We start from the raw sequence: 24,930 nt of genomic DNA, 5'->3' as shown, positions 1-24,930 counted from the left end.
ATCAGCTCGAGTTGCGCCTCCGACCGTTGAAGTTCATGATCAGATCGATATTTAATGGCACCATTTCTTCTCTTGATGACGAACTTGCATGATGACAGCATTCTGGATTCCATTCTATTTACAATAACTGATTTAACTTCGCAATTTCTCCATAAATCTATTGTTACTATTCCACAGACCATCTGGTAATGCTACTTATGACAATTATTCTGCCCATTGACAAAAAGACAGTGATTGGATCTCTCACAGCTTTTTTGTATGTTTTGTATACAACGTGGAGGCTCATAGAAGAGCGAGAACACTGAACGGATCAGGACGCAACAGAAGAAAAGTAAGAGTACAATGAGGGGGAAACACCATGAGCACGGCTGAAGGTTAAAGTCGAGGGGGACTTGGACAATAAAGGGAAGTGGGAAGGAAAGAGTTAGGGGTAGAGGAGTGTTTGTAGTGTGAGAAAAAAGGATGCAGAAGTATATTGTCAGGAAGGAAAACCTGGAAATTTGGAAAAATGTGGGCTTGGTGGTGTTAGGTTTAATGGGGGTGGGAAAGATCAAAGTTTTGGATGGTGGATGATCTGAGATGGGGGTCAAGACCTGCAGGGAACAATGAGATTGAAACGAATGTGGAGGCTGATTGCACAGGTGGGGAAAAAAGAGGAACGAATGAGTGGAGGTGAGCAGTGATTCTGGACTTTGGGGGTTTTGCTCGAAGGGGGTTGATGGTTGACTGTGTGTGCACTGCAGAAACCTGGAGAGGGAGGGGGAAGGTACGTGGAGAGGGGAGGACAAAGTATGGAAAGCAAAGAAGGAAATAAAACTAGAAGGAAGGCTGTAGTAGACAGAGAGACAACAACCCAGTTTGTGATGGGGAGAGTGACAGGCCCGTAGTCTCAGCTTCAAATCATGAACTTCCAATAATATTGTTATGAATTTTGGGGTAGTGATATCTAGATTCAGGTAGATCTGTATGGGTAGGTGCTCCGATGATCGTTTGTAGAAAGAACCACTTCGATGTACATAAGTCGGGGACCTTGTGTCGTCCGGATGCCGGATAAGTTGGATATTTGTTCCCGTTACGAAGGGGCGGGGCATGCTAATTAGTTTTGGGATTATGGTTAAAATTCCCTTGTTTGTCATCCCCTCTGTCGCTATCCCGTTGTCCTTTATGGCACCGCACATAGACACGAGTTAGGAAGTGCATTAACTGCACTCAAATCATGGAAACCCACCTGGAAGCCAGTTTGACCACTGCCGCGAACCATACTGTGGGGAAACACACATTGGAGCAAGCAGGCCAAAAGCCACGCCCTGGGGAACAGGGATTGGTCGGAGCGAAGCAAGAAGCAGCTTGCTGATTGGTAAAGTAAGAGCAAGGAGAAGCGTCACGCTGATTGGTAGAGATGGCCGATGACGGGAGAGGCGGGCGACTCACTGACTGAAGGGAGCTGGAAAGGGAGTGTTGGCCTGCGCTGAGTGGAGGAGGAGCACGTTGACGTCAGAGCCGGGATTATAAAAACAATTGTGGGGCGGCATTTTCTCTCTTGCTTCTGCGGCCTGCCTGCGAGTGTGTGCTGCCGATTCTCTTCTCCTCTTGGCGTTCTGGACCTCGGTGCAAGTGGTTGTGCGCTGGCCGTCTCCTCGTTCCCCTGTTCATTTGGCATCTGGAATTGAGAGAAGCAGCTGACGGGAGAGGCGGCGCGTAGACTTGAGTACGAGTGCTGTGGTGTGTGAGGACATCGAGGCCTGGTTCCCGCCAATGCGCGTGTTTCGCGCGCAACGTCGCCAACGCCCCGGACGATCCTTGGCGATCCTTGGCGATTCGTGGCGAGACCCCACAAGCCGCTCGCAGCTAAGTGCACAAAATAATCACAATTCCTTTCCAACGTTATTTTATCCCTTTGTGTTTGTTCAAGTCTGATGAGGGAGCGCTCCATTTAGGAACAGTAGTTATTATCGCGTGTTTTTCTTTGTTACTGGAAATTGCTTTAATAAATCCTTTTATTATTTTCTTTGTACATCTTAAACCCGTTCCCGCTTGAGTTATTTTTGCAGGCTGTTGGGACCGAGCGGCGTGATCGCACACGTAAGCTCTTCTTCTTCTCCTCTCTCCACCCCCGCGCAGATATATAGTAAAGTTCGCAATTTGAACTGAACGCCCGGAGTTAAAGCTCGCTTTGGTTATCCGTGATTCTCTCCTGTTGTTAACCAAGGGGAATCACACGACAATGTTGAAGGCCTTGTCTTCCACGGCATTAAGCTGAGCAAGGTGCAAGGTGGGAGCACCAGCCCAGAGGGGAGAGCAGTGTTCCATCAAACTGAGGATGAAAGCTTTATATGTGGGGAGAAGTTCAGAAGTCCCAGAAAGGACTTCACACGATGGAGGATGCCCAGTCGGCGACTGGCTTTGTAGGCCAGCTTGGAAATGTGGCTTTCCCAGGAAAGATCATGACAATGGCTTTTGGAGAGAGTGTGACGTTTGTCAGGATTGAAAGACAAACTACAAGTCTTTAATCTTGTTATTTTGTCAAGGTCTGAAGAGAGGGTTGGAGGATGCTGCCTGAGTTGGGGGAGAATTTTGGTTCTGAGACAACCCCAATTTACCATCGAAGGGAATGGGGAAAAGCGGGGAAAAACTGTGACCTCCCTCCCAAAATATGATACCTATTTCTCCCATTTAAGGATGCTGGAAGGCTATTAATTAAACAAATATTCAGTTCTCAATCGACCAACCACTCAACAGACATCCCTCCCCCCCCCACTACTTTTTTGCTGCACAAAAACCCACCCTCCCGCAATTTCACAAATTCACCAATTATCTCCATTTCACCATCAGAAACATATTCATCAGTATCAATGGTGTTGAAAACGTAATCACGATATATATTGTCGTGTCCCCGGGGTTCGGACCCCAAGAGGAAGAATGACCGAAACGAGCTTAAACTCCGAGCCCTACTCTGAACCTTGGCAGGATAATCTTTGGTGCACGCGGGAAGGCCTGAGCCTTACTTAATGAGGGAACACATGCAGGAGTTATCCAAACCCACAAACACAAAGATGGCACAGCAAAATCCACAATACAAAAAAAGTAAGATTCGACAAATAATGACTTGACAAATAATCAGGGATCTGTTCAGGCGGTTTGTTGGATTAAGTGTATATCTGTGATCATACAAGGATGATCGGGTGATAGGTGGAGTAGGGATTATGCTAACTCCCCAGCATGTCAAACCTGTGATCATACCTGTGTCCCGTATAGCAACGCACCCATAGTCATTAGCTAGGCCCAATAGCGCATCACACCCTACTTAAATTCCTCCTCCACCACAATAACAGTATGACTCACAGGAAGCCAGTTCGGGGCACCGCCACAGGAGCCGCAGCCAGCCGCAGCCAGCCGCATCACCAGCTGGCATGGCAACACACGTCAAGCAGGCAGGCAATGGACACGCTCAGAGGGGCAGCAATTGGTCAAGGCAAAGGACGAGTAAGAAGCAGGCCGCCGATTGGCAGAAGAGCGACACACTGATTGGTCACCTACCGATGGCATGGCACCAAGGGCGCGAAGCGCTCGGCCAATGAGAGGGGACGGACGCAATCAGAACATATGAGAAGTCAAACGACGCACTGATTGGGGAGAAGGAGAGCTGACGTCATGAGACGGCCGGTAAAACTACTCGTTGGCCGACATTTCCTCCCTCTCATCTTTGGATTCCTTCTTGCCCGGACCTCTCTTCCCTTCTTGCCTTCTCTTTCCGTTGGACCCTTGCTCGTTGGGCGGCGGCAAGCGGTGGAGAGACGGTGGTGCGCCGACGATTGTCCTCCCTCGTTGTTCGCGTGTGGTACCTCGCTTGCGAGCGACGACCGTGCGGGCGAGGCCTGCCGCGGCAGCATGCGTGGGCCTGGTGGAGTGCGAGCGAGGGCACATTGGGGCCTAGTCAGCACCAACACCGGAGCCTGAACGGCCTAACGATTCCTGACGGACGCTGCATGCAGACAAAGATAAGCCACACAACGGTTTATTTGATTCATTCTTCCCCTGTGCTTGTATTTGAAGTGAGGTGTGGGTACCTCCTGATTTAGGAATATTATTCATTTATCATCACGTTCTTTGTTCTCGGGGTCCGGCAATAAAGCCGTGTTATTTTGTACATAAATTCCGCTTCGTGTGGTTTATTAATTTGCAGGGTGAAGACGCCTACGTGCGGCGGCCGTCCAGGTGAGTCGGTATTTTTCATTCCGTCCCGCGTATCATCCGCCATCAATTGGATAACGCCTTCATTAAACTCGATTGCCATCTGTGGCGTACTCTCGGTGTTAACTGAGAGCCAGCCACAGGACAATACTACACGTCTGTCTGTCCATAGGGGTTAAACCTCGATTTTCTCGGCAACCACATGTCCAATTGAGACAAAACTTTCAGGGTAGGAGTGACACCCATGCAGAATGTATTTATGATAATTGTGATGTCTTAGGTCATGTGGTATGGCAGCCATCTTGGCTTAAACACAAATACTAAAATATATTTCTCGGTAACCGCTGAATGGAAAAATTTTAAACTTGACACATTGTCAAGTACTCCCAATGGGGAACAAAACCATGATAATGATGACATAATCGGTGAAGTGGTATATCAGCCATAAATGTTTCAATCGAATGCCTTATCCTAAAAATCTGAAATTGCATGCACTTGATCTACGACCCATTTGTATTGAAATATTAAATTTATGACATCATAGGTCACAGGGTTTGGCAGCCATATTGGACAGAAAAACAAACCTCATCCGATCAAGACGAAACTTCACAAACATGATCCCCGACATACATATGCAGAGTGTACATTTTTCACGTCATATATCACGTAGTTTGGCAGCCATATTAGCTTGAAAGCCGATATTTAAAAATAAAATCCCTGCTCTGAAAACGCTCCACTGATCAATGTGAAACCTGTCCTGTCTGGTAAAAATGGGATACTTGAAAACAGCTGAAAGGATTTAAATAAAACTTAGTTATTTTTACGACAGCGAACGAGGACATCTACCCATTGTTAGGTGCAGGGTCTATGTGGAGGCATTTTGGCGACACAGTCACATTGCTCTAGTCCATTTATATTGGGGAAAAAAAGGCGTCGGTAGACTGTGAAATATTTTTTCCATACAATGTGGACTTCAAAATAACCCAACAAAAATATTACATATATTCCTTTACCTATCAATGAATCTATCTTACTTTTCTGTTGAATGTTTAGTTTTACAGCTCCCAATGCCTTTTTATTGACTTGTTCTGTGTATAATTGATGTATATAATTTCTTATCATATTCATTTTTCGAAACTCTTCTTTCTGAAAGGCTAAACAACAACAACAGGCATTTTAACGGCCATTTTCCCTGCAAGAGCGGGGGTTAGCCTTGCGGTCCCTGTTGTAAAGGCCAAACAGTTGTAATAATATTTGAAATTTAATGTTTGAAATTGTTTGAAATGTGTTTGAAATTTGTCTTTGCAGAGAAACAAATGAAACTGGATTATTGTTCAAATTATTCCCAGTTGTTCAACAAACAAGTTTTCAATTGTCACATGATACAGACAGTTAATCAAGAAACTGACACATTTCGCAGCGTGTCTTGTAAATGTTGGACAGAGACCCTCAATAATATCCAAGAAAGTTGGAAACGACAAAAGTGTTCAGTGTGTGATAAATCATGTACAACGTTATCAGCTTTAAAACGGCATCGAACAATCCACACGGGCGAGAAGCCGTTCAAGTGTTTTATTTGCAGCAAGGAGTTTGCACACCCAACAGATTTACACATTCATCAAAGAACACACACAGGTGAGCTGAAACCTGCAAATGGAGATAACAACCAACGTGAGAAGACTGAAAAGTGCTCTTTGTGTCCAAAAGCCTTTGCTCGATCATCATATTTAAAGGCTCATCAAAAAACACACGCAGGAGAAAAGCCTTACAAATGTTCTTTTTGTCCTAAAGCCTTTGCTCAATCATCAGATTTGAGGATTCATGAAAGAACACACATGGGAGAGAAGCCTTTCAAGTGCTCTGTGTGCAGCAAAGAGTTTGCATGCTCTTCACATTTAGGGGATCATCAACTAACCCATGCAGGAGAGAAGCCTTTCTATTGTTCTTTGTGTCCCAAAACCTTTGCTCAATTATCACATTTAAAGGATCATCAAAAAATACACACAGGAGAGAAGCCTTACCAGTGCTCTGTGTGCAGCAAAGAGTTTTCACGCTCATCAAATTTAAGGGATCATCAACTAACACATGCAGGAGAGAAGCCTTACCATTGTTCTTTGTGTCCCAAAACCTTTATTCAATCAAAATATTTCAGGAGTCATCAAAAAATACACACAGGTGAGAAGCCCTGCAAGTGCTATTTGTGTCCTGCAGCCTTTGCTGATTCGATGAATTTAAAAATTCATCTCAGAATTCACACAGGAGAGATGAACAAGTGTTCTTTTTGCCCGAAAGCCTTTCTTAAAGCATCACATTTAAAATATCATCTCAGAATACACACGGGAGAGAAGCCATACAAGTGCTTTTTCTGTCCTAAAGCCTTTATTCAATCATCACATTTAAAAAATCATGTCAGAATACACACAGGAGAGAAGCCATACAAGTGTTCTGTGTGCAGCAAGGCTTACAGGTGTACCTCAGAGTTAAACATTCATCGAAGAGTGCACACGGGAGAGAAACCTTTCAAATGTTCTGTATGCAACAAGGCCTTTGCTCGTTCTTCAACTTTGTACGGACATCAAAGAAGACACACATGAGAGATGAAAGTACAATACATGAACGAGAAAACGAGGCATCCTACAAATATGTCGGAATAGAAGAAGGTCCCCTGGTAAAACACAAAAAAATGCGTAAAATAATCAGCAAAGACTACCTACGCAGAATAAGACTAATTATGAAGTCATCCTTCTATCCAATGAACAAAATCAAAGCTATAAACCAACTTGCCATATCGGTATTCCAGTATAGCTGCGCAATTATAAAGTGGCCACAATCGGAGATCAACAACTGAGACACCAAAACAAAATGACATCATGTAGACCATGATTCTCACAAAATCCACCGCTCCCCAAAATAAATAAAAAGTTGCCATGGATACATCAAATTGTCCATTTCATCAAGATTAAAATTGCCGATCTTAATTAAAGCTCGGGTAAATCTGATTAAAATTGATGACTTTTCTGATGAAAATTGATGATTTTAGAAGTTTCACCTTGAGTTGACCTTTGACCTTTTGACCTCCAAAATAGTTGGTCTCCCTATTTCGTGACTCAATCTGCAAATGCTGATCAATTTTCAAGTCGATCGGATGAAAGATTGCAATTTTAGAAATATGACCTTTGACCTCAAAATCAATAGGCTTCTTCCTTATGACCAACTCCACCATCTGGTGAAGTTTCGTGAAGATCGATTTAAAATTGTGACGTATTGGCGATTGATAGACAGACAGACAAACCAAAAGACAGAATAACAAACTCAACTGACCAATACACTTGAAACATCTTTGATTTTGCAATTGACAAGCAAACTTCTAACTATTCATAAGATATTCCACAAAAACCAATGCATTCCGAGGTTTTACTTGCCGAGACGCGAAGGAGGAGGCGGTTGATGTAGCTTATCGAAGTGCACAGAATAGTGTGTGTCGGACAAGCGGAGTATGTGAAAAGCTCAACAGAATATGGAATGAGATTTGCACATGAGCAAGAAAATAACAAATCGGGAAAGGTATCCTATATCCATTTGGCAACAAACTTCCAAAAACAGGTGCAACTGCAGTATACAACGCAGGAAAATGAAACTGAAACAAATGCAGTCCCAATGGTCACAAAGAAGAAAAAGGAAAACTACAAAAAGAAATATCAGCAGATATACTCTGACAAATGGGAGAATGACAAAAGAGCAGGAAGGTTCAAAAAAGAGCTTAGGAGAACAGGTATTGAAAAGGAAAGCTCATTGTAATTGTGAAGAAAAGGCCCAATTAATTTGGATGGAGAATGAGTTATCATAATGCCCAAGACCAGGGACACCACACCAATGGCTATAAGAAATTGGTGCGATTGAGCCAATCGGACAAATGCAAGTTTTGTGGAGTAGAAACAGAAAGTACCAGTCACCCCAATTCAGGATGTAAAAAGCTCATGTCGGAACAGTTGTACACAGAAAGATATGACAGTGTCTGCAGAGTAATCTCCTGGGAAATCTGTAAACATTTCAACATTCAGTTTCCAGGACAATCATGGAAACAAAAACCAAATCTTATCCTTGAAAATGAACACATAGTGCTCACACATGACAAGATGATCCCATCAAGTGTGGACAATGCAAACAAAGCATTGCGTCCCGACATAGTGATCAAATACAAAAAGGATCATGGACACTCTATCAATGGTTTCAAGAAGATGTCCGGATTGATTCCACCTGACAAGTGTAGGTTCTGCAAGGTAGAAACAGAAAGCACAATCACCTTCTCACAGGATCAAGAAAAACTTGCCAGTTCGGGTGTACTCACAAAGGCACAGCAAGGTATGCAGATTAATCCACGATCATGTCTGCAAAAAACTTAAATATCCCGATCTCAGAAATATCCTGGAAGACAACAACAACAACAACAACAACAGGCATTTTCAGGCCATTTTCACTGCAAGAGCGGGGGTTAGCCTTGCGGTCCCCATGACAATCTTCTCCATTTTGCCCTATTTTCTGCTTCTCCCCTTGTTAACCCCGTTGCCCGCATTTCTTCTTCGACCATCTTTAGCCAAGTCTTTCTCGGTCTTCCCCGTCCTCTACTTCCTTCTACATTCATTTCCATCACTCTTCTCAACCAGTCACTTTCATCCTTCCTCAACACATGACCAAACCATCTCAACCTGTTTCTCTTCACAGCATCCATCACAGGCTCTATTCCCATCATCTTTCACAATTCATCATTTGTATTCCTCTCTCTCAACGACACTCCACACATGCACCAAACCATTCGCATTTCCACCCTTTCCAGCCTTCGTTGCTGCTCTCGGTTCATTACCCATGTCTCGCTCCCATAAATCATAACACTTCTCACACATGCAGCATACACCTTTCCCTTCAGCTTCAACGACACTCCCCTCCACATCAGCATGCCACTCAGTTCCCGAAACTTCTTCCATGCACATCTCACTCGAGCAACCGTTGCAGAGTCTGATCCACATTCTCCATTCAGCATGTCTCCGAGGTAACAAAATGTTTTCACACCTTCCAGCTTCACGCCGTCTCCAAGATCCAACTCAACATTTCCTCCATCTGCAGCTCCCTCTGTGCACACATGTGCAGAAATATCCTGGAAGCACCAACAATATTCTATCATTGAAAACTAACAATAAAAGGAACCTCACTGGGATTTTGAAAACTTTACGAAGGAATCAATATACTCGCATATAATAGGCTAACACCATCTGTCTGTCTGCCCCACCTGAAACAAAGAAAAATACATCAGCAGCAGACTCTGGTCTGCGAGGATTTATTTGCTAAACTCGTACCCCATAACGTACCCCATAAACTCTCTGAACACCTTCATTGTTATTTTTGGTGTTTTTTTTTTACCTCCTTTTCATGTTTTTGACAATGTTGTCATTAAATATTTTACAGAAGTTTTCTACTTCATTCCTGATTTTCTGTGAGTCATTGATAAGGTGCCAATCTATTAGAGGTTGGTGGTTCCGCAATACTTGGCAGCATTTTCTCCAACTTGGAAAAGTTTGATCCAAGCGTGTGGAGTAACCTCTCCAAGTCAATCTATTCGTTCATTATATTGGTTTATCAGCAATGAATCCTTACATCTGTTTGTTTATTATTCAACAGTCCAGACATTCTTCTTGAAATATCTTTGACATGGTAGAAATCTGTTACATCATGTCTGCCCTGAAGGATGCCACATGGATGGTGGTGGTTTGTGTGTAGCCTGTGGCTGCTGGTTGCATCATTTTCTGAATGCGCCACTGATGCAATGCCCGATATTACCAGTCGGCAGGTACTCATTTATCCAACCTCGGAAGGATGACAGGCCGAGTTAACCCACCTGGTGTTCATTCAACGGCCTGACATGGGCTCAAAATCAGGACCCGAAGATCTCTTGACCGTTAAGGGTGTAGTACTGGTGAAAAATTGAGACAACTACATAGGTACCTTTGAGAGGCCTTTACACAAAAACAAAGTCAAGTTAATATCTAATTTTCAGTTTTTCTTGAAAGATATAATCTTGGCTTTAACTCAGACCAGTTTCAACACTTCTTTGTCATATTACATGCATATAATTTGCATAAATTAGACCGTCAATAAAAAACAAGGAAAAACAAAGAACACATTTCTACTTCTATCTTCTATGTCACCTGTCGTGAAAATCAAGCTCAGACACGACTTGACCTTTGGGTAGGTTTAATATCATTTAGATCTGAAGTAACGTCCTGTAAAAATACATTCATGCAACAGACATTAGAATCAGAGTATTACATGGGCAATGTCCGATATCAATAGAGGAAACAAATCAGCGCAGCATATGGGGGCGTACATACCATTCAAACTACAGGACTATGTCACAGTAAGTGCCGCTGGAGTGTTCATGCGCCCCGGTTGTCCCGGGTCTTATAGACGCCCCTTTTGAAGCGAGCACACCCTGGGTTCACCTTCGGTATAATTTCACTACATTCTCCCCACCGTTAGAACTATACTGCCGCTCGGCAGGTTGCAAGCAAGCGTCAGCAATAATCGAATGGGTCACGTCAATCCACGTCAGTCGGTCCACCCGTAGCGGTCGGGGCGGCGAACTACCCTGCCAGTTCGTGTTCGGAAACTACCGGGTACGGCGTCCCCAAGCCCGGAGTCCCCCGCGTCGGAATAGCTGCCGGAGGTGGGTGTCGGAGGGGGCGCCCCAGCGCCTTCGGGCACGGGAGTGGGTGATGTCGGTAGTAATTCCATAGAGGAAGCTTCGGTAGAGTCCATAGACTCATAGACGGGTTCGTCGATATCCCGGTCGTCGTCCCCACATGGGGCGAGATGGCGTACGGAGACAGTAGACTCGCGGCCGTCCGCCGTTAACACGCGAGCATGCTCGGGATTAGCCTGGAGGACCCGCACCTTATCAACAAGGGGGTCGTACTTGCTAGCGCGAACCGCCCGTTTGAGATAGGCGGGCCCCGGCTCAGCGAGCCAGCTGGGCAAAGATTGGATACTACCCGAGCTTCTAGGGTGGTGGAACAGTCTCTCGTGAGGAGTCTGGTTGGTGGCAGTACATAGGAGAGCCCGGATCGAGTTTAGAGCGGCAGGTAGTGACCACGCCCATTTATCGAGGCCTCGGCCGAGGGTCCGGAGGCTCAGCATGACGGCCCTCCATATAATCCCATGAAAGCGTTCGATCTGCCCATTCGCTTGGGGCCGGTACCGGGTGGTGTAGCTCGAAGCGACATTATGCTGGATCAAGTAGCCCCTCACCTCCTGAGACAGGAACACCGCACCCCGATCGGTATGCACGTAGGCCGGATACCCGAACATAGAAAACAAATTCTGCAGGCACCGAATAACCGTGGCAGCCGACATATCCCCGCACGTATAAGCAAAGGGGAATCGTGAATACTCATCGACGATAGTGAGCAGATAACGAGAGTTACTCGACCCTTTGAAGTGGCCCTTTGAAGTCCATCGCCAAGCGCTCCGACGGTCGAGTAGCCCTAACGAGCGTCCCCATAGGAGGGTTGTAAAAACGCGGTTTGAGCTCCGCACAGATCGTGCAATCACGGCAGATGCGGCGGATGTCCTCAATCGAGTACGGCAGATTCCCCTCGCGCACAAAATGCACGAAACGCGCTACCCCGGGATGACACATAGTGCCGTGCAAAGTGCGCAGCCCCTCCAAAGTGACAACCCCCGCGCAAGTGGCCGGCCTCGATAAGGCGTCGGCGACCAGGTTATCCTTCCCCGGGCGATATTTGATGGTGTAGCAGAAGTCGGCGAGTTCGATACGCCAACGGGTGATTTTCTCATTCTTAATGCGCTGAGCATGTAAGGTGTCGTACATAAATGCAACGCTTTGTTGGTCCGTGACGATTTGGAAACACCGCCCAAGCAGGTACGGCCGCCATCGCCGAATTGATTCGACGATCGCGTACGCTTCCTTTTCGACAGACGAATGCCTCCGCTCGGCGGAGGTGAGAGTCCGTGAAAAGAAAGCCACATGGCGTCCCCCTTGGGAGAGAGTCGCCGCTTTCGCATGATCCGAGGCATCACTCTCCAAAACGAAAGAGGCACTCTCGTCAATCGTCGCGACAGCGGCGCCAGCGATGTCGGTTTTAAGGCCCTCGAAGGCCGCCATGGCGGCCGGGCCCATGGGGAACGTGTCGCAGGTCACGAGGGGGCGGAGCTTCACGGAGAAATTTTGCACCCACTTTGAATAGTGGGTGAACAGCCCAAGAGCGCGTTTCAGCGAAGCCCGATCGCTAGGCGGAGCCATATCGAGCAAAGGTTGCAGACGCTCCTTATCTGGAGAGACAGAGCCATGGGTCACGGTGTACCCCAAAAGATCTACCGTGCGTTGAGAGTAACGACACTTAGCCGCATTCATGGGTAGGCGATATTTCCACGCGACCTCGAGGAAGCGCTTCAGATTAGCGTCGTGATGCTCCTGGTCATACCCACAAACAGTAAGATTGTCCAGATAGACAAAGACATCGGTCAAGTTCTCCTTCGCAACGAGGTCATCCATAGCCCTCTGAAAACAAGCGACTCCGTTAGTTACCCCAAAGGGGAGTCGAGTGAACTGGTACAACCGCTGACCCGATTCAAAGGCTGTAAAGACGCGATCAGCCCTAGAGATGGGGACCTGATGATACGCACTACGCAGATCGAGAGTGCTATAAATGGAATACAGGGCCACCTGGCATACCAGGGCGTCCATCCCCGGTAAGGGGTAGGCATCCAGCTGTGTAAAACGATTAATCGTCTGTGAGTAGTCGATTACCATGCGCCGGCGGTGGGCCTCACTTCGCACCACTAAGACTTGGGCCCGCCACGGTGACCTACTGGGTTCTATAATACCGTCCTTTAAGAGCTGGGCCGTTTCTTCCGCAATGAATTGCGCGTCTGCGCGAGAGTAGCGCCGCGATTTGACGGCTACAGGGGTACAATCAGTGGTCAGGTTGGGGAACAGCGAGAGAGGCTCCACGTCCATTTGAGCGAGGGCGCACACAGCAAGCGTGTCCGGCCCACTGAAGTCTATTTCCAAACGTCCATGCCGCTTAAGGAAATCAAGTCCTAACAGAACGTCGGCACATAAAGCAGGTAATACCATGAGATACACGTCCGGGAACGTGCGTCCTTTTATCACAAGTTTCAATCGACACGCCCCTTTTGTGCTCAACCGAAGTCCTTGGGAGGCCATGAAGATCCGGCGTGTTGTCCCGAGAACCGGCCACCCATGTTGATGCACTAGTCGTTGATCGATAAAACTATCCGTAGACCCCGTGTCAATCAAAGCTTGCGCAAAAACGCCCGTGACCTTGAGCGGAATGATGGCCTGCGCAAGGCCGGCAGACCCGGCAGGTATTGTACCGGCCAGGCGAGAAGATCGCGCCTTGCGGGTGGATCCCACTCCGGCTGCAATCTTCCGGGCATCGTCAGCAGGTTGGGCCTCAGCAGGAGCATAGAAATCGTAATACCCACTGTCAGAGGACGTTCCCACGCCGGCTGCAGTTTGCCGGTCATTCGGGCAGCCCGGGGAGGATCCTCGTGATAAGCGCATAGTTGGCTCATCAGCAGTTTCATTTGCCGGAGTGAGTGTGTGTAGGTCGTAAGAGCCGCCGCCAGATGGCGCTCGAGTCACGTGAGAAGGATCACTGCCGTCTGCAGATTCATATGCCAGAGTGGGTGCATGTAATTTGTAAGAGCCGCCGTCAGATGGCGCTCGAGTCACGTGAGAAGGATCACTGCCGTCTGCAGATTCATATGCCAGAGTGGGTGCATGTAATTCGTAAGAGCTGCCGTCAGATGGGGCTCGAGTCACGTGCTGCGTTTGCCGCACAACAAGAGGAGTTTCCAAAGCAGGAGCATGTCGCTTGTTTGAAGTAGGCGTTCGAACGCCAGTCAAGGTCGGTCGCGCTGTGGCCGGTCGCGTTCGCGCCATTTGTTTCGGCGGCCCGGTGTATCTCACCAAGGTCGTGCGTGCAGCCAGAGGCCCGCGAGAAGGAGGTCGGCTCATCAAAGCCGAGTGAGGCGCCCCGTCCGGTGCTCGATCCGTTGGCTCAGCGATGAGCCCATTCAAAGTCACGCGGGGGCGCGTGCCCCGAGCGGCCTTCCTGCAGACCTTTGCAAAATGGCCCTTGGTGGAGCACAGGTGGCATATGGCTTCCCGAGCCGGGCAGTCAGATCGAGGGTGCTGCCGATTCCCACAAAAATAACATTTTGCGTACCGGTCAGGCCGTGGCCGGGCAGCGGCGGCAGCAGTTAGGCCGGAGGCGGAGTCCGCTTCAGGAGCACCCAGAGACTCGGCCGTGGTGGTCGGGTCCTCCCCCATATCCTCGGCGGTACCCCTCTCCGGTCGCGCGAGTTGAGAAGTCCCCGCCACGACTCGTGGGTGATCATAAGCGGTGGATTGTTCACGGGCATCTGTATAGACGCGTGCCAGCCGTAGTGCCTCCGTAAATGTCAGCTCCGCGACCTCCAGGAGTCGGAGCCTCAAGACTCCAGAATTAATTCCGGAGACGAATGAATCTTGGAGCAGGTCATCCTGCACTTGCTCGTGGGTCCGTACCTCCTGCACGCAGTCCGCCAAGAGGTAACGCAACTCCTGCGCGTAGCGATCGATCGATTCCGACGGTTGTTGTCGCCGCTGGGAGAGTTGATGCCGGCCGTGCACAGCGCTCCGTGTTTTTACGTATCGTCGCTTCAGCTCGGCCAGAGCCGTAGCATACGTCACAAATCGAGCAATGCTCCGGTAAACGGTGTGATGGACTTTTGACTAACACGTACAGCTTCACCGCAGCGGTGGGCTCTGTTTCGTGAGCGGCAAAGTAATTCTCCAGCGTTTTGAGCCAGTGGGTGAACTCCGATCCCGACCCCTCAGCTTGAGAGTCGGCTCCGAGAATCGGTACCATGATCATCTTGTGTTCAGCCATTTCGGCGATCTAAATGATATTAAATGTCGTGAAAATCAAGCTCAGACACGACTTGACCTTTGGGTAGGTTTAATATCATTTAGATCTGAAGTAACATCCTGTAAAAATACATTCATGCAACAGACATTAGAATCAGAGTATTACATGGGCAATGTCCGATATCAATAGAGGAAACAAATCAGCGCAGCATATGGGGGCGTACATACCATTCAAACTACAGGACTATGTCACAGTAAGTGCCGCTGGAGTGTCCGTGCGCCCCGGGTGTCCCGGGTCTTATAGACGCCCCTTTTGAAGCGAGCACACCCTGGGTTCACCTTCGGTATAATTTCACTACATCACCTATCATTCTTTTCACACAAAACTTGGTACATGTATTATACATGTGTTACTCTACTACCTGATGAGAGGATTTTCTGAAATTATGTCAAATGTTCACTAATTAGCTAATTATGCCAATTACCAGATAAAACTTGGTTGTCCTTCAATAAATCCACAATGGCTACTCCTATAAACAAAAGCCGTCATCATTTTAAAGGAAGTGATATTCTGAATATCCTGTCCAAATTTCAGCCCAAAAGAATGATGCAAATTTAAAGTTATAACAAATATCATGCAAAATATTATATTTCTTGTAAATTGCGTGTAAAGATAACAATAATTAGGGGTACTTCTATGACCTCTAATAGCATGGTTCTTGTTTATAAGACTATAAGGAAACTGTTCAGCTTAAAAAAAAAAAAATCACCTGTTCACCAGTACTACACCCTTAAGCCAACACCAGGTTTTCCACATGGATGATTTTCAAACTCCTTGTCAATTAAAGTAATCCTTATCTCTCTGATTTTTCATCATGAAGAACGGTAGAACACTTTTATTCCTCAAAATACATTTAGTGAATCCCTTTATGAGAACTATCTTGTCCCACACTGTTGAGTAAATATTTCTTTACTGTTTGAATAAATTAATGCCTTGAGAACAACCTGTATCTCCAAGCTTTCCCTGTGTTTGCAATACACATCAAGGTGTTTGTAAATGTTGTGAAAAATATCCTGACACCTGAACAGGTGTGCGATGCTATCTGCCACCAAAACTCACCTGTGTACAACATGATGAACCGACTAGATGATAGGAAAGAATGCCAAGGGCTTCCCACTGTTCCCAAATGTAAGCTGTGATTATATGCCTGAACATTGAATTCGGAAAGCTCCCAAAAAATTACAAAAATATCGTTAAAAACACGGAAAACATTGATGATGAAAATCGCTCTCACTGGGTTTGTTTCTTCAAGAACTTTATTCCAACAGATATGTCTTCTGTCGGACAGACTTTTAAAAAGGACTATTTTGGCAGTTTTGGGCTTCCTCCACCTTTTAAAGTTATGAAATTCCTTGATATCGATGTTTACCAGACAATTATGTGCCTGGGTGCCATTGCCAAGATAAAAACTGATAATCATAACATGAACAATGCATGAGGATGAACATGATCAGAAAGCAACATGTGAATCAAACGAAATGGCATGCATGTCATCATTCAGTAATCTGAAAATATAAGGCATTGCACTTTTTCGTGGCATTCAGTTCCTCAGTGCCTTCAGAAAGTATTCACACCCCTTGACTTTTTTCACCTGAGGATTTTATAAATTCGTTCCAAGTTGCTGACCTTTGGCCTATGTTGATCTCAGAAATAGTTGGGGGTTGAATTCATTGATCAGAAATGCAAAGCCTCTTGAAATTTCAAGTCAATTGGATGAAAATTGAGGATTTTAGAAACTTGGCCTCACGGAGAGACAAAGTGAGAGTGTGAGATTTGTCAGGATGGAAAGACATGTTCCACTTGTTTGACCAGTTTGTGATTTTGTCCAGGTCTGCACAGAGTGAGGAGGCTGCAGACTGCCGATCTGAGGGATGAGGTATGGAGCGGCAGAGAGTAGAGTCATCAGCAAAGAGATAGAGAGGATTTTCCAGAGAGTCGGAGAGATCATCAATGAAGACCAGAAAAGCACATGGCACAGAACACTGCCTTGGGGAACTCCAGGCTGAACAGGAAGGGGATTTTAGAAATTTGGCCTCCGCTGACCTCAAAATTAGTTGGTGGTTGAATTCAGTTCGTTGATATGAAAATCACATTCAAATTCCAAGTCAATTGGATGAAAATTTGGGATTTTAGAAATTTGAAAAAGTGGTTGACCTTTGGCCTATGTTGACCTTTTAACCTCTAAAATATATAGGATTTTGTCGGACCACGAACTCTACCATTTGTGAAGATCGGTTTAAAATTGTGACCTGCAGGTAAGTTTAAGTGAGCAGAGAAACAAACACACAAACAGGAGTGATCAATTTTTTTTTACCAAGTAACAACGCAAGATCAATCAGATTAGTTGAAAGATGTTCGATTTTCACAAGTAACAAACGGACTCAAATGCAACACCTTCTCGTCTGGTGAGGGTAACAGGTAAACATGGCGAACCTCTTTGGAAACTGTAAATAATAGCCGGCGAAGCCGGTGTTGTCAATAAACAAGTACGTATTATGTTGAAAACCTGATTATGCCTTGGCTCGAGAATCCGAAGCGCAGTGGGCGCAGCCATCTTGTGGAGGCGGAAGTATGCATAACAAATTTAAAACGTTCATTAGGAGTTTCTTTCACCCGTCGTCGTTTGATTCACAATGTTATGCACCTCCGATGTATTAATAAAATAATTTAAGACCAACATCGGCCCGCACGGGCCTGGTTATCTTCAACAAAACGCGTCACCAAACACCGGACCCAATGAGAGTCGAGCATTTGCAAAAATATTTCTAAAATGAAATCACTCACTGGATGGAGTGCTGGAGACAGCCATCGACCGGATGCGGAAGTTTGCATAAAACAATTGCGAAAAAGTTCAATAGGAGTTTGTTTCACCCATCGTTCTTTGATTCATAATCTAATGAAACCTCTCATTAGTAATTAAAATACGTTAAGACCAACCTCGTTATCTTCAACGAAAATCGTCATCAAAGACCAGAACCAATGAGATTCGAGCATTTGAAAAAATATTTTTTTAAAGCTTATTACGCGTTTCGGACGGTGAAAACGGCGTCAAATATTCTCACATTGACGAAAAATTATTTTTTAGAAATCTCGTGGCCGTCGGAGAACCGAATCAGCCAATCAGAGCCCTCGACACAGGACATCTTACCGGCGCCCTCGACACGTCTGCGACGCCGGGAACGAGGTTGGTGCAAAACAACCGAATCACGCGTAAGCATATACTGCTCGAAATAGTTCTCATCATATGCTCAAATTTCCTAAGCTAAATCGTCATTGCTTTGGGCACTGTTGTCTGTTACGGAGAAAGAACAAGAACCGAAATGAAAGGAAAAATGGTACAACCTCCACCAGTGCGATCATCACTGAAACATGATTCGACAACAGTCCGTGGTAACTTGAGAGAGGTTTTTACGTTGCACCAAGTAAAGCCATCGGATGTGACACCATTGTCTTCTTTTTGGGAATATGCTGCAGTAGATGTCCCTGGTGATGGGTCATGTTTTTTTGAGGACTGTCTGCTCTTCTCTTTTACCAAGTCTTACCAGGTATGGTACCTACTACACCTACCTACTACCAACTACCTAACCTACTAATGCCATAGTGATGGGTAAAAATAGCGGCAAGAGGCTTTGGCTTCGCCGGCTCATTGCGGCTTTGCAGTCGGTACTAGTAGCCGGCGAAGCCGGTGTTGTCAATAAACGAGTACGTATTATGTTGAAAACCTGATTATGCCTTGGCTCGAGAATCCGAAGCGCAGTGGACGCAGCCATCTTGCGGATGCGGAAGTATGCATAACAAATTTAAAACGTTCATTAGGAGTTTCTTTCACCCGTCATCGTTTGATTCACAATCTTATGCACCTCCAATGTATTATTAAAATACTTTAAGACCAACATCGGCCCGCACGGGCCTGGTTATCTTCAACGAAACGCGTCACCAAACACCGGACCCAATGAGATTCGAGCATTTGAAAAAATATTTCTAAAATGAAAGCGCTCAATGGTGGGCGCCATCGACCGGATGCGGAAGTTTGCATAAAATAATTGCGAAAAAGTTCAATAGGAGTTTGTTTCACCCGTCGTTCTTTGATTCACAATCTCATGAAACCTCTAATTAGTAATTAAAATACGTTAAGACCAACCTCGTTATCTTCAACGAAAATCGTCATCAAACACCAGAACCAATGAGATTCGAGCATTTGAAAAAATATTATTACGCGTTTCGGACGGTGAAAACGGCGTCAAATATTCTAAAATTGACGAAGAATTATTTTTTAGAAATCTCGCGGCCGTACGGGATAGTTTTTCACGGCCAGAAATCTGGTATAAGTGGTTTACATATTTAGTTTAGAAATACGGATAGTTTTTCATGGCCGGAAATATCCGAAGTTGAGATGGAATTCACCGAATTAATCACTGCAAGCTAACGTCTTCTGGTGGACGAAGCTGCCGTGCCCGGAGAGTCAGAGAACAAGCCCTGGCGCCTGACAGCGACTGAAGTTAGAAGACTACACACTTACTGTGAAAACGTATGTTAAGCCCAGTTAAAAATAGGCCTTAAGCTAGTACATCGTATAGTTACTTCCTTAAGCTTCTTGTGACATTTATTGTATTGTATGCAGGTATTGCCATTGGGGAGGACTGTCTGCTCTTCTCTTTTACCAAGTCTTACCAGGTACGGTACCTACTACACCTACCTACTACCAACTACCTACCTACCTACTACCAACTACCTAACCTACTGATGCCATGGTGATGGGTAAAATAGTGGCAAGAGGTATGCAGGTATTGGGGAGGACTGTCTGCTCTTCTCTTTTACCAAGTCTTACCATGTACGGTACCTACTACACCTACCAACTACCTACCTACCTACTACCAACTACCTAACCTACTGATGCCATGGTGATGGGTAAAATAGTGGCAAGAGGTATGCAGGTATTGGGGAGGACTGTCTGCTGTTCTCTTTTACCAAGTCTTACCAGGTACGGTACCTACTACACCTACCTACTACCAACTACCTACCTACCTACTACCAACTACCTACCTACCTACTACCAACTACCTAACCTACTGATGCCATGGTGATGGGTAAAATAGTGGCAAGAGGTTTTGGCTTCGCCGGCTCATTGCGGCTTTGCAGTCGGTACCAGTATGAAACAGGACCAAATAGTCCGAGTGGCCATCTTTTAAACTCGCACAACAGGACAGGAACCGGAAGGTCGTTGTAGAACTTGTTTAAAGATTTCTTGAACGGATATCCACCGGATGTGCACCGGCGGCCATCATTTTCCTGGGAAAGCTTCCGGTTGTTGTGGTTATTGGTTTTGGTTGATGTTTTTTTTTTCTTACTCTCGCGAGATTTAACAAAACTTCAGTGAGACTTAACACGGTGATTGCGTTTGGTTGCTGCATTTATGATCGCCACAGCATGGAAGAACTATACTAAAGCCTGTTGTCCCGTTTGTATTTAGGTTTTGGTCAGAGACCCCCGTCTGTGTTTCCTTTTATTTTAGCAGCAGGAGCCTCTGGAATTCCACCATTAATACCACAGGAATTCCTTCTCCGACTTCGTATCGTCGACGTTGTAACGCAACAGCACACACACCCTAAGGGTTTGGTAGTTTGTGAACCTGCTGCCTGTTACAGGTGTTGGCTTGTGTTGATAACACCACCCAGTGTACTGTGCACATGGACTTCCGGAGTCACCTCCGGGCCGGGAGTGCCGGACGTGGAACATGGATTGCTCCAACTACTAACAGCTCCGTGTCCTTTTATACGAGCATCTGAAACATGGTGACAGAAGTGGCTTGATGCAAGTTACCCCATAACAGACTCCTTCAAGCAACACCGCGTGTACAAAAGTGAGTGAATAACTGTGATCTCCCGCCGCAACGTGCTGTGCTGAAACGCTTCGGGCATAGGCCTTGATCAACATGGCTGCCAACATTCCACCCCCGGACACGATGAAAATGAGTGGTGACTGGAGCAGTAATTGGGACAATTTTAGAGCTGAATTTGAGGATTATCTACTCGCAACCGGTCTGAGTGAGAAGCCTAGGGAAGTGCAAGCGGCAACACTGACAAAGGTGATGGGCAGCGAATGTCGTCATGTTTATAAGCACAACTTGAATCTCACAGCCGAGCACGAGAAAGACGTGTTGGCCATACTAATTGCGTTAGAGACGTACTTCAAGCCGGCAAGAAACGTGATTTTTGAACGATATGTGTTCGGCAGCTGTAAGCAAGAAGAGGGAGAATCGATTGACAATTTTGTTACGCGTCTCAGAGAGAAGGCGGCATCTTGTGAATATGGCTTATTGAAGGACGAGCTGAATAGAGACAAAATCGTTCTCGGCATCGCTAATGAGAGTACACGCCGTCGCCTCCTGAGGGAACGGGATTTAACCCTAAACACAGCCATCGAGACATGCCGGGCAGCGGAGCTCACGGACATGCAGATGAAAACAATGGAGCAGCAAAGGCCGCTGATCAACAGTGTCAATGTCACAGCGAGGCAACAGTGCAGCAGGACCGGCCCTCCAAAAGCAACAAGGCAAAACGACCACCTTCCCAGCATGTCGACAGACGACCAGGCCACATGTAAATACTGTGGCAATGCACACAGACGAGGACGAGAACACTGTCCAGCCTATGGTAAGGCATGCAGGTTATGTGGCACGGCTAATCACTTTGCCAAAGTATGCTTTAAGAGCATGAGAAGGCCCGCAGCAGGGCAGCTGCACAAGGTGGAAAATACTGAATCTGAAGAGGAAGATGATAACAGTGGCAATTTCATTTACACAAGCGAGTGCATCGGTGCTTTGAGGTCGAGAGGAAAAAAATGGTTCATCACACTACAACTGCATAACAAGTTACAGCAATGCCAGCTTGACTCTGGGGCAATGTGCAACGTAATGAGCCGTAAAGACAAGATTAATCTTGCACCGAAAGCGCGACTCTTACCAAGTAACACGAGACTGAAGTTGTATTCTGGCGAGTTGTTGAAGTCACTGGGACTTTTCAAAACAAAGTGTGTAATACTTGGACGAACACACAAGCTTGAGTTTGAAATTGTGGAGGTCAGTCAGAAACCCCTGTTGTCAGGCTCCACATGTGAGCGCTTGGGACTGATGCACTTCACTGTCCCTGCTGAACTGCACAAAATGGAGCACCACCTGACTGGGCCTTTGACCAAACAACAGCTCATAAGCATGTACAACGATGTTTTCAATGGGCCAATAGAGTCAGTTCCAGGAGAAATACATTTTGAACTGGACGCCAAAATCCGTCCAGTCCAGTGCTCCCCACGCAATGTACCCGTGGCCATGAAGTCCGCTGTGAAGGCACAGCTGGACAGACATGAGGCAGATGGGCACATTACCACTGTGACCGATCCGACAGACTGGATAAGTAACATGGTCATAGTAAAAAAGCCTGAGAAGCTGAGAATTTGCATAGATCCAAAGTTTTTGAACCAAGCACTGCGAAGATCTCACTACCTCATGCCAACACTTGAAGATGTCTTATACAAATTACCAAAGGCACGGGTATTCACACTCGTAGATGCACGTGATGCCTTTTTACAATGCAAGCTAGACGAGAAGAGCAGTTACATGACAACATTTTGGACTCCCTGGGGCAGGAAACGGTGGCTCAAACTGCCTTTTGGAGTCTCCGTAGCACCAGAGGTGTACCAACGCAAGCAGCATGAGCTATTTTGGCTGGGCTAGATGGAGTAGAGCCCATTGCAGATGACATCCTCATTGTTGGCTGCGGGGATACAGATGACGAGGCAGATAGTGACCATGATGCAAAGTTACTGGCGCTGATGGACCGCTGCAGGCACGTTAAACTAAGACTTGGCCTGAAGAAGCTGCAGTTCAAGGTAGCAAAGGTCCGTTTCCATGGACATGTACTGTCTTCAAATGGCCTGACGGCTGATCCTGAAAAGGTGAGAGCCATTCTGGAAATGTCACACCCAACAGATGGGAAGGCGGTCCAGCGTTTCATTGGCTTTGTGACCTACCTTGCCAAATTCATGCCACACCTTTCTGAGGTTTGTGAGCCATTGAGGAGACTGCTGGACAAGGATGCGATATGGCATTGGCGACCGAAACACGATGCTGCAGTGCAGGAAATAAAGCGCCTGGTCACCATGATGCCTGTATTAAGGTACTATGACATCTCAAAGCCAGTCACTATACAAAGTGACTCAAGCCAAAATGGACTGGGGTGCTGTCTCATGCAAGAGGGACAACCGGTTGCATTTGCATCAAGGGCGCTAACGCTGATGGAACAAAACTATGCACAAATCGAAAAAGAATGCCTGAGCATCGTGTTTGCCTGTCAACGTTTCCATCACTATCTGTATGGCCGGGAAGTGATCATGGCAGAGACTGATCACAAGCCGCTCATTGCCATTTTCAGCAAGCTTCTCCTAAGTGCACCTAAGCGACTCCAGAGCATGCTGCTCACACTCCAGAACTACAGCCTCAGGGTTGTGTACAAGCCTGGGCCTAAAATGTATATCAGCGACATGCTCAGCAGGGCAACAGCAGCGGTCAGTACTTCCAATGTGGAACATGAGCGACACACAGTTTGTAGCATGCAGCAGGAGCAGTATGATGTGGAGCAGATCAATCAGGCAGATTACCTGAACGTCACTGATCAACGCCTGCTTCAGATCAGACAGCACACAGACAGAGACGAATACCTGCAAGCACTAAAAGCTGTTGTCTTGGCCGGGTGGCCTGACCAGAGAGAGGAGACATCTCTTGCTGTTAGAGATTATTGGCTATGCAGAGATGAAATCAGTGTGCAGAATGGTGTGCTGTTCAAAGGTCAGAGTTATCATACCGAAGTCTTTGCGCCCAAAGATGCTGGCACGAATCCACTCCAGCCACATTGGAGGGGAAGCATGCTACAGGCAAACACGCGATACTCTCTTCTGGCCAAACATGCAAGCAGAGATCAAAGACTTTGTCAGTAAATGTTCCGTGTGCAATGAATATGCACATGAGCAGCAAAAGGAGACGATGATGTCGCACGAGTTGCCCACACGGCCCTGGCAGGTCATCAGCATGGACTTATTCAAGTACATTGGGAAAGACCTCCTCCTGATGGTCGATCACTATTCTGATTTCTGGGAAATTGAGCTGCTCCCAGACCTGTCTGCTGAGACAACAATCCGGCGATGCAAGGCACAATTCGCACGTCACGGTCAACCGGACCGTGTAATCTCTGACAATGGGCCTCAATTTGCAGGCGAGAAATTCAGACGCTTTACCATCGAATGGGAATTCGAGCATCTCACATCCTCTCCACGACACCCAAAAGCCAATGGCAAAGCTGAGTCTGCCTTCAAAATCGTAAAGAACCTGTGCAAGAAAGCTACATGTGATGGCAATGACCCCTGGAAGGCCATACTCCAGTGGAGGAACACACCAACGGAGGGCATGGATAGCAGCCCAGCGCAGCGCTTGATGTCAAGAAGGCTGAAAACACCTTTACCTGTGACCAACAAGTTGCTCGAGCCTTGTGTTGTGCCAGGTGTTTTGGAGAAACTGCATCAAAAAAAAGCAGATATCCAAGCTCGGCTATGACAGGTCAGCCAGAGACTTACCTGAACTAAAGGTTGGTGAGTGCATCCGTATGAAACCACTGCCTGGAGACCGAACTGGTCGCTGGAAAATAGGAACCTGCGTGCAACAGGTTGCCCCACGCTCCTA

The 24,930-nt window shown here is 46.5% G+C and overlaps 1 protein-coding gene across 1 annotated transcript in view; it reads left to right on the top strand.

The window, feature by feature from the left end:
* Window positions 1-20,989, top strand: part of LOC137427424 (uncharacterized) — a 109,425-nt gene extending 88,436 nt beyond the window's left edge. Inside the window, exons 9-10 of the mRNA XM_078777080.1 lie at window positions 8,311-8,471; window positions 20,849-20,989. Of these exons, the coding sequence (XP_078633206.1) occupies window positions 8,311-8,471; window positions 20,849-20,989 (302 nt within the window). The remainder of the gene's footprint in view (window positions 1-8,310; window positions 8,472-20,848) is intronic.
* Window positions 20,990-24,930: the final 3,941 nt, after the last annotated feature.

Source organism: Myxine glutinosa, chromosome 5 (genome assembly GCF_964187855.1).
Source record: "Myxine glutinosa chromosome 5, kmMyxGlut1.1, whole genome shotgun sequence".
Lineage (NCBI taxonomy): Eukaryota > Metazoa > Chordata > Myxini > Myxiniformes > Myxinidae > Myxine > Myxine glutinosa.
This window is presented reverse-complemented; position numbering and strand designations above follow the sequence as displayed.